This window comes from Bison bison, unplaced genomic scaffold, assembly GCF_000754665.1.
Source record: "Bison bison bison isolate TAMUID 2011002044 unplaced genomic scaffold, Bison_UMD1.0 scf7180017864143, whole genome shotgun sequence".
In the NCBI taxonomy this organism is placed as follows: domain Eukaryota; kingdom Metazoa; phylum Chordata; class Mammalia; order Artiodactyla; family Bovidae; genus Bison; species Bison bison.
Genome location: NW_011494715.1, coordinates 6,975,315 through 6,989,676, shown reverse-complemented (window position 1 = coordinate 6,989,676; position 14,362 = coordinate 6,975,315). Strand labels below are relative to the sequence as shown.

Below are 14,362 nucleotides of genomic sequence, written 5' to 3'. Positions count from 1 at the left end.
CCTTCAGAATGGACTGATTGGATCTCCTTGCAGTCCAAGGGACTCTCAAGAGTCTTCTCCAACACCACAGTTCAAAAGCATCAATTCTTCGGCACTCAGCCTTCTTCACAGTCCAACTCTCACATCCATACATGACCACAGGAAAAACCATAGCCTTGACTAGATGGACCTTTGTTGGCAAAGTAATGTCTCTGCTTTTGAATATGCTATCTAGGTTGGTCATAACTTCCCTTCCAAGGAGTAAGCGTCTTTTAATTTCATGGCTGCAGTCACCATCTGCAGTGATTTTGGAGCCCAGAAAAATAAAGTCTGACACTGTTTCCACTGTTTCTCCATCTATTGCCCATGAAGTGATGGGACCGGATGCCATGATCTTCGTCTTCTGAATGTTGAGCTGTAAGCCAACTTTTTCACTCTCCACTTTCACTTTCATCAAGAGGCTTTTGAGTTCCTCTTCACTTTCTGCCATAAGGGTGGTGTCATCTGCATATCTGAGGTTATTGATATTCCTCCCAGCAATCTTGATTCCAGCTTGTGTTTCTTCCAGTCCAGCGTTTCTCATGATGTTCTCTGCATATAAGTTAAATAAACAGGGTGACAATATACAGCCTTGACGTACTCCTTTTCCTATTTGGAACCAGTCTGTTGTTCCATGTCCAGTTCTAACTCTTGCTTCCTGACCTGCATATAGGTTTCTCAAGAGGCAGGTCAGGTGATCTGATATTCCCATCTGTTTCAGAATTTTCTACAGTTTATTGTGATCCATACAGTCAAAGGCTTTGGCATAGTCAATAAAGCAGAAATAGATGTTTTTTTGGAACTCTCTTGCTTTTTCCATGATCCAGTGGATGTTGGCAATTTGATCTCTGGTTCCTCTGCCTTTTCTAAAACCAGCTTGAACATCTGGAAGTTCACGGTTCACGTATTGCTGAAGCCTGGCTTGGAGAATTTTAAGCATTACTTTATTAGTTTGTGAGATGAGTGCAATTGTGCAGTAGTTTGAGCATTCTTTGGCATTGCCTTTCTTTGGGATTGGAATGAAAACTGACCTTTTCCAGTCCTGTGGCCACTGCTGAATTTTCCAAATTTGCTGGCATATTGAGTGCAGCACTTTCACAGCATCATCTTCCAGGATTTGAAATAGCTCAAGTGAAATTCCGTCACCTCCACTAGCTTTGTTCGTAGTGATGCTTTCTAAGGCCCACTAGACTTCACATTCCAGGATGTCTGGCTCTAGGTGAGTGATCACACCATCGTGATTATCTGGGTCGTGAAGATCTTTTTTGTACAGTTCTGTGTGTTCTTGCCACATCTTCTTAATATCTTCTGCCTCTGTTAGGTCCATACCATTTCTGTCCTTTATCGAGCCCATCTTTGCATGAAATGTTCCCTTGGTATCTCTAATTTTCTTGAAGAGATCTCTAGTCTTTCCCATTCTGTTGTTTTCCTCTATTTCTTTGCATTGATCGCTGAGGAAGGCTTTCTTATCTCTCCTTGCTATTCTTTGGAACTCTGCATTCAGATGGGTACATCTTTCCTTTTCTCCTTTGCTTTTGGCTTCTCTTCTTTTCACAGCTATTTGTAAGGCCTCCCCAGACAGCCATTTTGCTTTTTGCATTTCTTTTCCATGGGGATGGTCTTGATCCCTGTCTCCTATACAGTGTCACGAACCTCATTCCATAGCTAATCAGGCACTCTATCTATCAGATCTAGGCCCTTAAATCTATTTCTCACTTCCACTGTATAATCATATGGGATTTGATTTAGGTCATACCTAAATGGTCTAGTGGTTTTCCCTACTTTCTTCAATTTAAGTCGGAATTTGGCAATAAGGAGTTCATGATCTGAGCCACAGTCAGCTCCTGGTCTTGTTTTTGCTGACTGTATAGAGCTTCTCCATCTTTGGCTGCAAAGAATATAATCAATCTAATTTCGGTGTTGACCATCTGGTGATGTCCATGTATAGAGTCTTCTCTTGTGTGGTTGGAAGAGGGTGTTTGTTATGACCAGTGCGTTCTCTTGGCAAAACTATTAGCCTTTGCCCTGCTTCATTCCGTATTCCAAGGCCAAATTTGCCTGTTACTCCAGGTGTTTCTTGACTTCCTGCTTTTGCATTCCAGTCCCCTATAATGAAAAGGACATCTTTTTGGGGTGTTAGTTCCAGAAGGTCTTGTAGCTCTTCATAGAACCATTCAACTTCAGCTTCTTCAGCGTTACTGGTTGGGGCATAGACTTGGATTACTGTGATGTTGAATGGTTTGCCTTGAAAACGAACAGAGATCATTCTGTCGTTTTTGAGATTAAGAACAGAGATCATTCTGTCGTTTTTGAGATTGCATCCAAGTACTGCATTTCGGACTCTTTTGTCGACCATGATGGCTACTCCATTTCTTCTGAGGGATTCCTGCCCACAGCAGTAGTATAAATGGTCATCTGAGTTAAATTCACCTATTCCAGTCCATTTTAGTTCGCTGATTCCTAGAATGTTGACGTTCACTCTTGCCATCTCTTGTTTGACCACTTCCAATTTGCCTTGATTCATGGACCTAACATTCCAGGTTCCTATGCAATATTGCTCTTTATAGCATCGGACCTTGCTTCTATCACCAGTCACATCCTCACCTGAGAATTATTTTTGCTTTGGTTCCATCCCTTCATTCTTTCTGGAGTTATTTCTCCAGTGATCTCCAGTAGCATATTGGGCACCTACTGACCTGGGGAGTTCCCCTTTCAGTATCCTATCATTTTGCCTTTTCATACTGTTCATGGGGTTCTCAAGGGAAGAATACTGAAGTGGTTTGCCCTTCCTTTCTCCAGTGGACCACGTTCTGTCAGAACTCTCCACCATGACCTGCCCATCTTGGGTTGCCCCACGGGCATGGCTTAGTTTCTTTGAGTTAGACAAGGCTGTGGTCCTAGTGTGATTAGATTGACTAGTTTTCTGTGAGTATGGTTTCAGTGTGTCTGCCCTCTGATGCCCTCTTGCAACACATACTGTCTTACTTGGCTTTCTCTTACCTTGGACGAGGGGTATCTCCTCACCGCCGCCCCTCCTGACCTTGAACGTGGAGTAGCTCCTCTAGGCCCTCCTGCGCCCGTGCAGCTGCCACTCCTTGGACATGGGTCTTTAGTTTCCTTTAATCTAAGCTTTTGTCTTTCATGAACTTGATAGTTTTGCAAAGTAACAGGCCAGTTATCGCATAAAATGTTCATCACTTTGGGTTGTCTGATTAGACTTAGGTGCAGCAGTTTGAGTAGGACGCACGGAAGTGGTGTTATGCGCTTCCTGATACCTGGTATCAGGATTCACACTGACGCTGCTGGTCCTGTTACCTGGTATTAATGTTCGTCCGTTGGTTAAGGAAGTTGCTTTGCTGTTTCTCCGTTCTAAAGTAAATGTTTCCCTCTGTCATTGATCTTTCCTTGCCTTTTTAAGGTTGCCAGTTCAAGACTGCCTATGGTATGAAGGACATGGAGCGTCATTTAAAAATCCATACTGGTAAGTGGTCACACACATCCCTCCTCTGCTGGGAGCTGGGGGTCCAGACAAGTCAAACACGTGATATGACACAGACCTCACTGGTCATCACGGGAATACAACACAAATGAAATAAAAACAAGACGCTGTTTCTACACATGATTTTGGCAGAAAATGTTTAGAGCAAGAAAGCTCAGTGCTAGAATCGATATGAGCAAACTTAGGAGTGGAAATGTGAACAGGTATGGGCATTTCGAAAATTGACCTGCCAGAATTAATTACAGTTTAAATGTACCTGCTCTTCTCACCTGGAGGAGAATATCTTGTAACCATATGTGTATATGGTGTGTGTGTAATGACTGGAAAACAGAGCAAGTAGGGGGAGAACAGTAACTTTTCACTTAGGTATCTTTACACTGTGTCATTGGATGGACACCTGAGTGTGTTGTTTTTGCAGTTTCCAAGGGGAAATTTGACAAAAACTATTTTAAGGGAGAAAAAAAGACTGATGCATGGAAAAAGAAAACCACGATGATTTCTGGTGATTTAATTTTCTTTAATGTATCATTTTTGTGTCTCCCAGACTTTACACATGGAGAAGGAATTGCTTTTAGGCTATTTTTAACAAAGTATTAGATGCTTATAAGTCAAATGATATAGTCATGTATAAATTCAGTGAGGATCCATGTATATAAGGGAGGGACACTGAAATTTGTCTTGGGCATCACTAATTGCCCAAAATCTGCTACTTAGCCTCAGATAAAGTATCTATAAGGTAAAATGAAGAAGATAAAATATCCAGCAGTTATCTCAGATATTCCTTGGCCACAGGTCTAATCAGCCTCACAGCATCTTGTCATTTGAATTTCGTCAAGTTATCAGACTCTGAAATTATTATGTTTCAGGTATTGGTAAGCATTCTCAATGTACCAAGCAATACTCTCTCCTGGTGGGTTTCCTATGTTGAAGTTCCATCAGTCACATATAGCATATATTCATCACTGCAAGAGGAAAGTGCTATCATGACTTACGAAAATTAGGGAAATATTATAAAGTATAAGTGAGGACAGTGGCCTGAAGTTCACTGCTGCAGATCCTCAGGGAGCGTCCTCTCCTCCCGGTTAACCAGGCTTGGGCTTGTAAGGTGGTTTCTGTATAACTGCACGTCTCCATTAACACATTCAAGTCGGGGCGCTGACAATGCCCTTGCCTTAGAAGAGGGTGTGGCCAGGATCAACGGGAGCAGGACTCTGCCAGCAGAGCTGGCCAGAAACCACCCGCCTGGCTCCACCACTGTCCAGCATCGGAGTACGCAGCATGGCACCCACAGCTGTAGCAGCTGACAATAACGAGAAGTGATGGTTGCTGGATTTTCTGACATGAACATTTTAATAATCAAATTATAATCTTTAATACACTTCTGTAGATGTATTCTTAAATCCCAGATGTTTATTCTATGAAGATAGTGATGACCTTTGACTGACAATTGACTTTAGCACTTAGCTATTTAGGATTTGGTCAAAATATGTGTTTGGTATGTAAAAAGTGAAAATCCTGACTCACTGCCTGCTTCATATCTGATACATGCCCAAAAGTCATCAGTCTTTATAGTCCAGCGTGTCTCATTCTTGAATTTTGGCAAGCCTATACTGGGCTTGCTGTGCTTAGTCGCTCAGTCGTGTTTGACTCTTTGCATCCCCATGGACTGCAGCCCACCAGGCTCCTCTGTCCATGGGATTCTCCAGGCAAGAACACTGGAGTGGGCTGCCATGCCCTCCTCCAGGGGATCTTCCTGACCCAGGGATCGAACCCAGGTCTCCCACATTGCAGGCAGATTCTTTACCATCTGAGCCACCAGGGAAGCCCATACTGGGCTTTAGCAGACACAAAACGTACTTTTTCCATTTCTTATGAAGTTGATATCGTAGACGCTATCACTGCAGCTTGCTGTTTCTCCCTCAACGCCGGAGGTCTTTCCACATCCATATGTGTATGTATCCACTTCATTCTTTCAATGGCCAAGTAGGAAATTGGTTCATTAATTTACAGTACATCCATACAGTGAAATACTTCACCCTTAACAATTACGTTCTAGAAATTTAATGATATGAACATGATTGAAATTATTTCAAGTATAAGAAAGTAGTCAATAATAGGGAGACAATGTTGCATTTGGCTAAGAAGGCAAGGCCATCCTGGATTCTAATCCAAGTTGAGAGGGTTAAGTAAAATCTTTGAGAGACACAGTACCATTCAAAAATAAGTATTTAAATTGATATTGGCCAGGAAGGCTTTTGTACCCCAAAATGTACACACACACATACAAAAGTCATCAGAAAAATATACATCAAAAAATTGGCAGGTGTTCAAGGGTGGCAGGGCTTCCCTGATAGCTTAGTTGATAAAGAATCCGCCTGCAATGCAGAAGACCCCAGTTCAATTCCTGGGTCAGAAAGATCCTCTGGAGAAGGCATAGGCTAACCACTCCAGTATTCCCGGGCTTCCCTTATGGCTCAGCTGGTAAAGAATCCACCTGCAATGCGGGAGACCTGGATTCAATCCCTGGGTTAGGAAGATCCCCTGGAGAAGGGAAAGGCTACCCACTCCAGTACTCTGGCCTGGAGAATTCCATGGACTGTATAGTATAGTCCATGAGGTCGCAGAATGGAACACAACTGAGCGACTTTCACTTCACTTTCAAGGGTGGCAAGATGACAGGTGTATTAGTGAATACAGATTAAGCTGCTGTAACAGAGACGCTCAGATGCCAGCTCACACATGGTAGGGGTCTGTGTCCGTCTCGCATAACTGTCCAGAGGTCAGCGGGTGGTCTAGGCAGATAGGCAGCGAGTTCTGGGAGGTCGTCTGAGGGCTGAAGTTCCCTCTAGCGTCGGTGCGTTGGGCACATATCCACCCTCTGCAGCCGTCATGGCCTCACGTGTTTGTTCACTTCCCCGTCTTGGTAACCGCTGGCAAGACAGGTGGAAAGAGAAAAAGTAAAAGTCAAGCAATTTCCTTTTACGAAAGGAACACGTTTACCTTCTCTGCCGTTTGATTCATGATGACTTTATCGCAGAATCACCCCTGGCTGCAAGTGAGGCTGAGAAATGTATTCTTAGGCTGGTCAGCCATGAGCTCAGACACTTAGTTTTAGGCTGTGTCTGTTATGAAAAAGAAAAAAGAACAAGTGGGTATAAAAGACAATGTTTCTCATTTTTACTTAGCTGCACTTTAAAATTTGAGCTATTTTTAATTGATAAGGAATTCATATTCACTGTCAGAAAAATTAGAAAATCCTAATAAACAAAATAGAAGCAGTTCCCCGTCTCCCAAGATGCCAGCTCTTTGCCAGCTATCCATCCAGCTTTCTTCATTATTATTGTTTCTTTGTTTGACTGCACTGGGTCTTGGCTGCGGCCTGTGGGATCTAGTTCCTTCACCAACGATTGAGCCCTGGCCCCTTGCGTCGGGAGTGCAGTCACCGCGGCTGAACCACTAGGGGAGCCCCATCTAGTTTTACTTTTAAATTGGAGTATATTTGCTTTACCATCTTCTTTTAGTTTCTGCTGTACCACAAAGTGAATCAGCTATGTGTGTATATATATTTAAGCATATATATATAATATACATATCCCCTCCCCCTTGAACCTCCTTCCCTCCCCGCCACCCACCCTCTAGGTCATCACGCAGCACCAAGCTGAGCTCCCTGCGCTGTACAGCAGCTCCCCACCAGCTGTCTATTGGCAACTAAAACCCATCCGTCTAGTTTGGGGGGGAGTTTCAAAACATTCTTGGGCGACTCTGCCTTACTCTTTTCTTAAGGCCGCGGGAAGTAAGCCTTTTTCCTTTCTCATTTGCTCCCTGCTGCCGCACGCGCTTGTCTGAAGGCGACAAGCCCCACAAGTGTGAAGTCTGCGGCAAGTGCTTCAGCCGGAAGGACAAGCTGAAGACCCACACGCGCTGCCACACGGGCGTGAAGCCCTACAAGTGCAAGAGCTGCGACTACGCGGCCGCCGACAGCAGCAGCCTCAACAAGCACCTGCGCATCCACTCGGACGAGCGGCCCTACAAGTGCCAGCTCTGCCCCTACGCCAGCCGCAACTCCAGCCAGCTCACCGTGCACCTGCGCTCCCACACGGGTAAGTCCCCCGTGCGGCCCTCGCCCTGCGCGCCCGCCGGCCTGGCGCTCAGGACCGGCGCCTTCTGGTGCCGAGTCACGACCTCGGGCAGGGAACTGGCGCCAGCTCACCCCCCGCTGTGCCGTCTTGCTCGTCATCTGCTCGGCAGCATCTTTCTCTGTACAACAGGGGAGAACAGCCAAGTTCCAGCTTTATGCATTTCTTTAGTAACTCAGCCACTAGTATTTAATCAAGAAGGTGCTCTAAATGAAATAGAGATATAAAATGCCTGTTTAGTAAATGTCTGCACATGTGGTTAGACATTTCAATGATTTTTTAAAGAATGCTCATCACTTCATCATGCGACGGCTTGATGGAAAAACTCAGCAGAGTAGGTAACTTAACAAATTACGTACGTTTTCCTTTTAGCAAGTGTGTGTCTGTTAGCTTTTGATTCACTAACGCTGTGTAACCACCACCAAATCTCAGTGGCATTTTATGTTAGTAAAAGCACTCATTGCTCACATACTTCAGGTCAGCAGGCGGTTGGCTAGACATTCCATTGATCTTGGCCGGGCTTAATCACGTATGTGGGAAAGGCCAGGTGTCCACGGACCTTGGCTGGGCATCTGCCGGCTGTCCCCCTGCTTTGGCTAGGGCCGTCTGGCTCTGTCCACATATGTCATGGCCTCCTTCTGGGACCAGTGGGCTACTCCAAGCTTGTCCTTCTCAGGACGATGGCAGACAAAGCAAGCATGCCCCTGTGTGTAAGCTCATTGCAAGCCTCTGCTTGCATCCCGTTGGCTAAAGTCAGTTACCTGATTGGACCTGGTGTCAAGGGGTAGGCCGAGCTCACCCACAGTGGAGGGTCATCAAAGATTACATGGCGAAGGCCGTTTTCACACCAACCAGAGTTCATTCCACCACCATCCACTTCTCTCTGACATGCAGGTACATTCTTGCTCTCTCCCTAGACCCCCACAAGTCACATCTAATCATAGAATCAGCTTTACAGACCAGGATCCTATAATCTCCATCAGGTACAGATATGGCCTCTCTTGACCTAGAGCCTTTTGCATTTGAAATAGAAAGACAAGTTGTCTGTCCCCACACTCCCAAACATCGCAGTGAAACACAGTCAGAATACTGAGAATAATCCTGCCATTCCAAGGGGAGGAACGGGAGGCACTTGGCAGTCACTGGTCCACAGACTTCTGAACTCTCTCGGGAAAGGTGCTTCCAGGTCCCCCCACTCTGAGGACAGGGAGTGTTTCTTGAGTAAGCGTTGGCCCAGCTGCCTGGCTTTGGGCTCTGTCCCCTGCAGCGTCCTGTGCTGGCCTTCCTTCTCCACTTCTGAAAAGGAGTGGAAACGTACTTTTGAGAAACTTTCTCCACCTGCTTCCATCCTAGAGAAACTTGGGATCTTTCTGGATTTTACTTTACTCTAGACTGGTGACGTCGTTGCTAGTAGAGCTGCCTTAACAACACTGTGCATCTCCTGTGTATCTGTGTGCCAGAAGCCACACCCGTACTCCTCTTGGAGACTTGCCTTTCTTCTAAACCTAATTCTAGACCCTTTGGGCATGTAGCCTTCTGGAGGTTGAAACCAGTGAGACTTTTGGGAATCCTTGTCCAGCTGAGAGGACTCAGCCGGCAGCAGCTTTATTCGTCTGGAGATTTTAACCAGGAACCTTACGCTCTCACCCCTCTTTCCTCATTTGTCCTTCCCTCGGAGATCAGCTCCCTGGATATGATCTTTGTCCCCAGGCTTTTGTCTTACTTTGAAAATCTTTTGCTGGTTGGAGACGAGAAGCTTCATCCAGACCAGCACATCTTTGGCTTTCTAGATTGTCTCTAAATTCCGCCTTGAAATGGCCTGTCCTTGTTCGAGTTTGTCTCTTTCCTATGGGACCTCATCAGACACAGCTTGTAAGATACTTTCACTGTTCTGCTTAGAACTGATCTCTCTGCTCAAGTCCAAACTTCAGTGGGTACACTTTCTATCTTCTGAGTCACAACAGGCGGCAGTTTTACCAAACGTTTGCCGTTCGGTGCTGGCCATTGCCACTGTTCCCTGCTTCTGCCCGCCGCCCAGGCCCACAGTCAGCGCTACGTATTTCAGTTTCCTGTTAAGGCAGCACTGTGCTTCTGGATGCTGATACATGTATCAGCTATCTAATGTCACAGTGACGCTGTGTAACAAAAGGCCCCAGAAAACCTCGGTGGGTGCAGCAGCGTGCCTTCCCTGTGCATGTTCGGGGATCAGCTGAGTGTCACTGGGTCAACCCTGCTGGTCTTCGTTGGGCTCACTTACAGATCTGAGAATCTGCCAGCTGTGGGCTGGGCGTCCAGTGGCCTTGGCTGCAGCAGTGCAGCTCTGCTCCGCCTCTGTCACCCTGCTTCTGGGACCAGCGGGCAAGGACAGGATTGGCCCTCTCAGGCAGTGGGTGACAGAGGTGCACGTGGGCAAAGCCTAATTCACGGGCCCTGGTTCAAGGCCTACTCGCATCAAGTCTAGTTGGCACACCATCCGCCAAACCCAGTGACATGATTGAGGCTATCCTCTGGGGGTCATGGAAGGTCACCCTGCCCCTGCCGGGAGAGCCTGCATAACCACATACCTGGAAGAGGCCATGGCTGCAGAGACGGCTAGGAGGTGGGGACCTCTGGGGACATTAAGATACTATAGCAAGTTAAGACGTTGGCATGACTGGTGGCCATTTGATTTTCTTCAGAAGTCTCTCCCACCTGAGTTAGGGGCACTGAAGGATGCATTTACAAAAGTGGGTCAGAGTCAACTTAGGGAAAGCTTGCCATTTATAGTAGCATATTTAAGTGCATCTAGAAAAGGTATATTTTCTAAAAATTTAACTGTATGCCACTTACGCAGTGTCTCCATGAAACATTCATTTCCGTTTTATAAATCTGTGGCACTTGTAAATTTTTATAAGTTGTAAGATTAATAGGAGTTTGTTTTTACCTTTTCATCTCTTGGATCAACTACCTTGTCTTAGCAGCAACCTGAACTCAAGAAAGCTCTGTCAGCTTAAATACGTCAGTTGCTTATCCATTGAGCACCATTCATTGAGTCCCACCAGGTACCAGATACTGTGGGGACCAGGTAGTGGGCAGGAACAATCGTAGTCATTAGCTTTGAGAATTTCTGGTCCTGTGGGACTGGTACTAACATTTCTGCCTCATTTAAGAAATTAATTTACGGTTAAAAGGAAAAGGACTTCCCTGGTAGCTCAGCTCGTGAAGAATCCGCCTGCAATGCAGGAGACTGTATTCTATCCCTGGGTCAGGAAGATCCCCCAGAGGAGGGCATGGCTACCCACTCCAGTATTCTTGCCTGGAGAATTCCATGAACAGAGGAGCCTGGCAGGCTTCGGTCCACAGGGTTGCAAAGAGTCGGACATGACTGAGCGACTTTCACTTTCACTTTAAAAGGAAAAAGAAGAAAATATAAAAATTTTTTTAAAAAGGAAAAAGATGATGAAGAGATTTAAAGCCTCTGCTTTCATGTCAGAAAGTGCTGTCAAGCTCTGCAACTCAGCTATGAGATTTGGTTACCTGGTTTTTCCAGGTTTGACCTTTGCTGGTTGCTTTGAAAAAAAAAAAAAAATGGCAAACAGATGGTCACTAGTTGGGGCAATGATGTAATTGGAATGCCTAGTAGAACATTCTGGAGCAACAGCTCTTCCTCTGAATTCACAGACACCTCCACCCCGAGGTCCATGAGTAGAATTTAGGAGGTCTGTGAACTTGGATGAGGGAGAAAATTACATCTTCATTCTCACTGATCTTACTGGATGTGATGTGTCCTTCAGTTCTGAACATGGGCATCCAATCTGATTACAGTATGTGTGACCTTGTCGAAAGAAGTCACAGATCTTTTTATTGCAAGTATTTTTGATAGATCAAAATATAGTTTACTTTCTTCTCTATTTAGAAATTATTGTAGTCCCTAGACCCGCCACTGGGGCTTGTCACTTCATGCTCCAATAAAGCACACACATTGCCAAATCACAGATTTTTTTCTTTCAATTTTTGATAACTTCAGTACAATTAGTTTCCCTTGTCTTCCTATTGCTTTTTATTTTAGTCTACCTTGTGCATTTCAGACTTCCCTGGTGGCTCAGATGGTAAAGCGTCTGTCTACAATGCGGGAGACCTGGGTTCGAGCCCTGGGTTGGGAAGATCCCCTGGAGAAGGAAATGGCAATCCACTCCAGTACTCTTGCCTGGAAAATCCCATGGACAGAGGAGCCTGGTAGGCTATAGTCTATGGGGTCGCAAAGAGTCGGACTCGACTGAGCGACTTCACTTCCCTTTGTGCATTTAAACGTCGTCCTGAGAAAGGGTCCACGGATTTCACTGCCAAACGGGGGCCCATGGCATGAAAAGGGTTACGAGCAACATTCTAAGGCAGAAGTCAGCACACTTTTTCTTTTCTAATGGTTTGATACATTTATTTATGGCTGTGATGGGCCTTTGTTGCTGCATGTCGGCCTTCCCTCGATGCAGTAAGTGGGGGCCACCCCGCAGTCGGGGTGCGCTGGCTCCCACTGCCGTGGCGTCTCCCAGTGTGGAGCGCGGGCTCTAGGGCGCAAGGGCCCAGCAGTCACAGCACACAGGGCTACTTGCTCCAAGGCATGTGACATCTCCCAGACCAGGGACTGAACCAGCATCTCCTGCCTTGGCAGGCGGACTGTCTACCACCGAGCTACCAGGGAAGCCCAGCAAACTCTTCCATAAAGAGCCAGATAGTTAATACTGTAGGCTTTGCGGGCAATACATTGTCTGTCACAGTTACTCATCCCTGCTGCTGCGGCACGAAAGCAATCATCAACAACACATTATCAGACGGACGCGACTGTGGTACAATAAAACTTTATTTACAGAAGTGAACTGTGGGCCGGATTTGGCCCATAGTCTGTATAGCTTACCATTCCTTGTTCAAGAGTTCTGTGTGAATGGCCTTAGTGGCACTGTAGTCATGCAAAGCGTTGTTTGGTTTGGAGCATCTTCATTTTCTCAAAGCTTGTTTAATCTGCTCCCCGCCATTGTCGAGCATCTCACGACGATGTTATAGGTCTTGTACCAAAAAGCTGGAACACAATCCCAGTCTTTTAAGTTTATGGTAAGAAAGCCTTGGTCGTATGTACAGATAATCACCCAGCACCTGAAAATACCAGCTGGAACCCGAGCTCTGCCGCATGCCACCCAGTGACTGAAGCAGTGATGTAGCCCCTCTAGGCCTCAGTCTCCTCATTCGTAAATAGTGCTGAGAATATCATTGACGGTGGTCCCCACCTCATGGGAATGTCGGGATCTTCAGATGAGACCATTCTTGTGGAATGCTCAGCAGGGCACCTGCCTTCCCAGAAGCCACCGAAGACTCTTAGCTGCTGTTTCTCTTGCTCAAACAGCATTGCAATGGGTGGGCTCACCAATTTGCTTCAGTTATCAGACAATTGGGACTTGGCATTCACTGAGGAAATAAATTTGGAATATCCATGTCCTTTCAGATGTTTGCAATTGCGCTTTTCCTGTTCATCTTTCACCGAACATGAATCTTAAAAAAAAAAAAATCAAGCAGCTGGATTTTGTAACTCCAAGAGTAAAGAACGCAGCTGGCGATGTGGGATAAATAAGTTGCACGCAATAAACACATCTTTAATGATAAAAATCTACATGAAGTATAAGCGGGGCGTCTCAATCACTGTAAAAAGGATATTCTGATGAGTGAGCACGGAGCTGACTGATTTGAAAATGTACCCTTGAATCTGTTACAACACGTAACTCAATCAGAATCAACGGATTATGCAAAATTATTCAACTGTGAACGGTTCCATAGCAGAGCGAGCACAATAACCGTAGGAAGAGCTAGCCTGATTGTTTTAAAGGATACACTGAGTGTATTCACAAATCTCATTTTACGGGGGACGATTAAGCAGCTTGATTTTCAGTCTCCATTTTCCTTCCGGGTATTATGGTGGCGGTGGTGGGAAAGTTTGGGGAAAGGAAAGAAGTCCCGGACCCCTCTTTTTTTTTTTTTCCTCCCAGGGGCTGCTAGGAGCTGCAGTTAGAAGGTCTCCACCCGCCCGCCTCGGTTTACGCGGGTTTCTGGTGTGTGCTTCGGGGGGATCCGCTGTGGGTGTTGCCTGCCTGTTCTTATCGAAACTCACCTTGTGTTGACAGGGGACGCCCCCTTCCAGTGCTGGCTCTGTAGCGCCAAGTTCAAAATCAGCTCGGACTTGAAAAGGCACATGCGCGTGCACTCGGGGGAGAAGCCTTTCAAGTGCGAGTTCTGCAGTGTCCGCTGCACCATGAAGGGGAACCTCAAGTCGCACATCCGCATCAAGCACAGCGGGAACAGCTTCAAGTGTCCGCACTGCGACTTCCTGGGGGACAGCAAGGCCACGCTCCGCAAGCACAGCCGGCTGCACCAGGCCGAGCACCCCGAGAAGTGCCCCGACTGCAGCTACTCGTGCCCCAGCAAGGCCGCCCTGCGTGTGCACAGCCGCGTGCACTGCCCCGACCGGCCCTTCAAGTGCAGCCACTGCAGCTTCGACACCAAGCAGCCCAGCAACCTGGCCAAGCACGTGAAGAAGTTCCACGGCGACGCGCTCAAGAGCGAGGCGGCGGAGCGGAGAGATGTGGGCAGGTCGAGCGGCCGCCAGGCGGCCAAGCTGGACGCCAAGAAGACCTTCCACTGCGACCGCTGCGACGCCTCGTTCATGCGCGAGGACTCGCTCCGCAGC

The 14,362-nt window shown here is 46.5% G+C and overlaps 1 protein-coding gene across 1 annotated transcript in view; it reads left to right on the top strand.

Moving 5' to 3' along the window:
* Nucleotides 1-14,362, top strand: part of ZFP64 (ZFP64 zinc finger protein) — a 133,682-nt gene that overhangs the window by 18,956 nt on the left and 100,364 nt on the right. Inside the window, exons 4-5 of the mRNA XM_010840319.1 lie at nucleotides 3,437-3,499; nucleotides 7,366-7,617. Coding sequence (XP_010838621.1) covers nucleotides 3,437-3,499; nucleotides 7,366-7,617 — 315 coding nt within the window. The remainder of the gene's footprint in view (nucleotides 1-3,436; nucleotides 3,500-7,365; nucleotides 7,618-14,362) is intronic.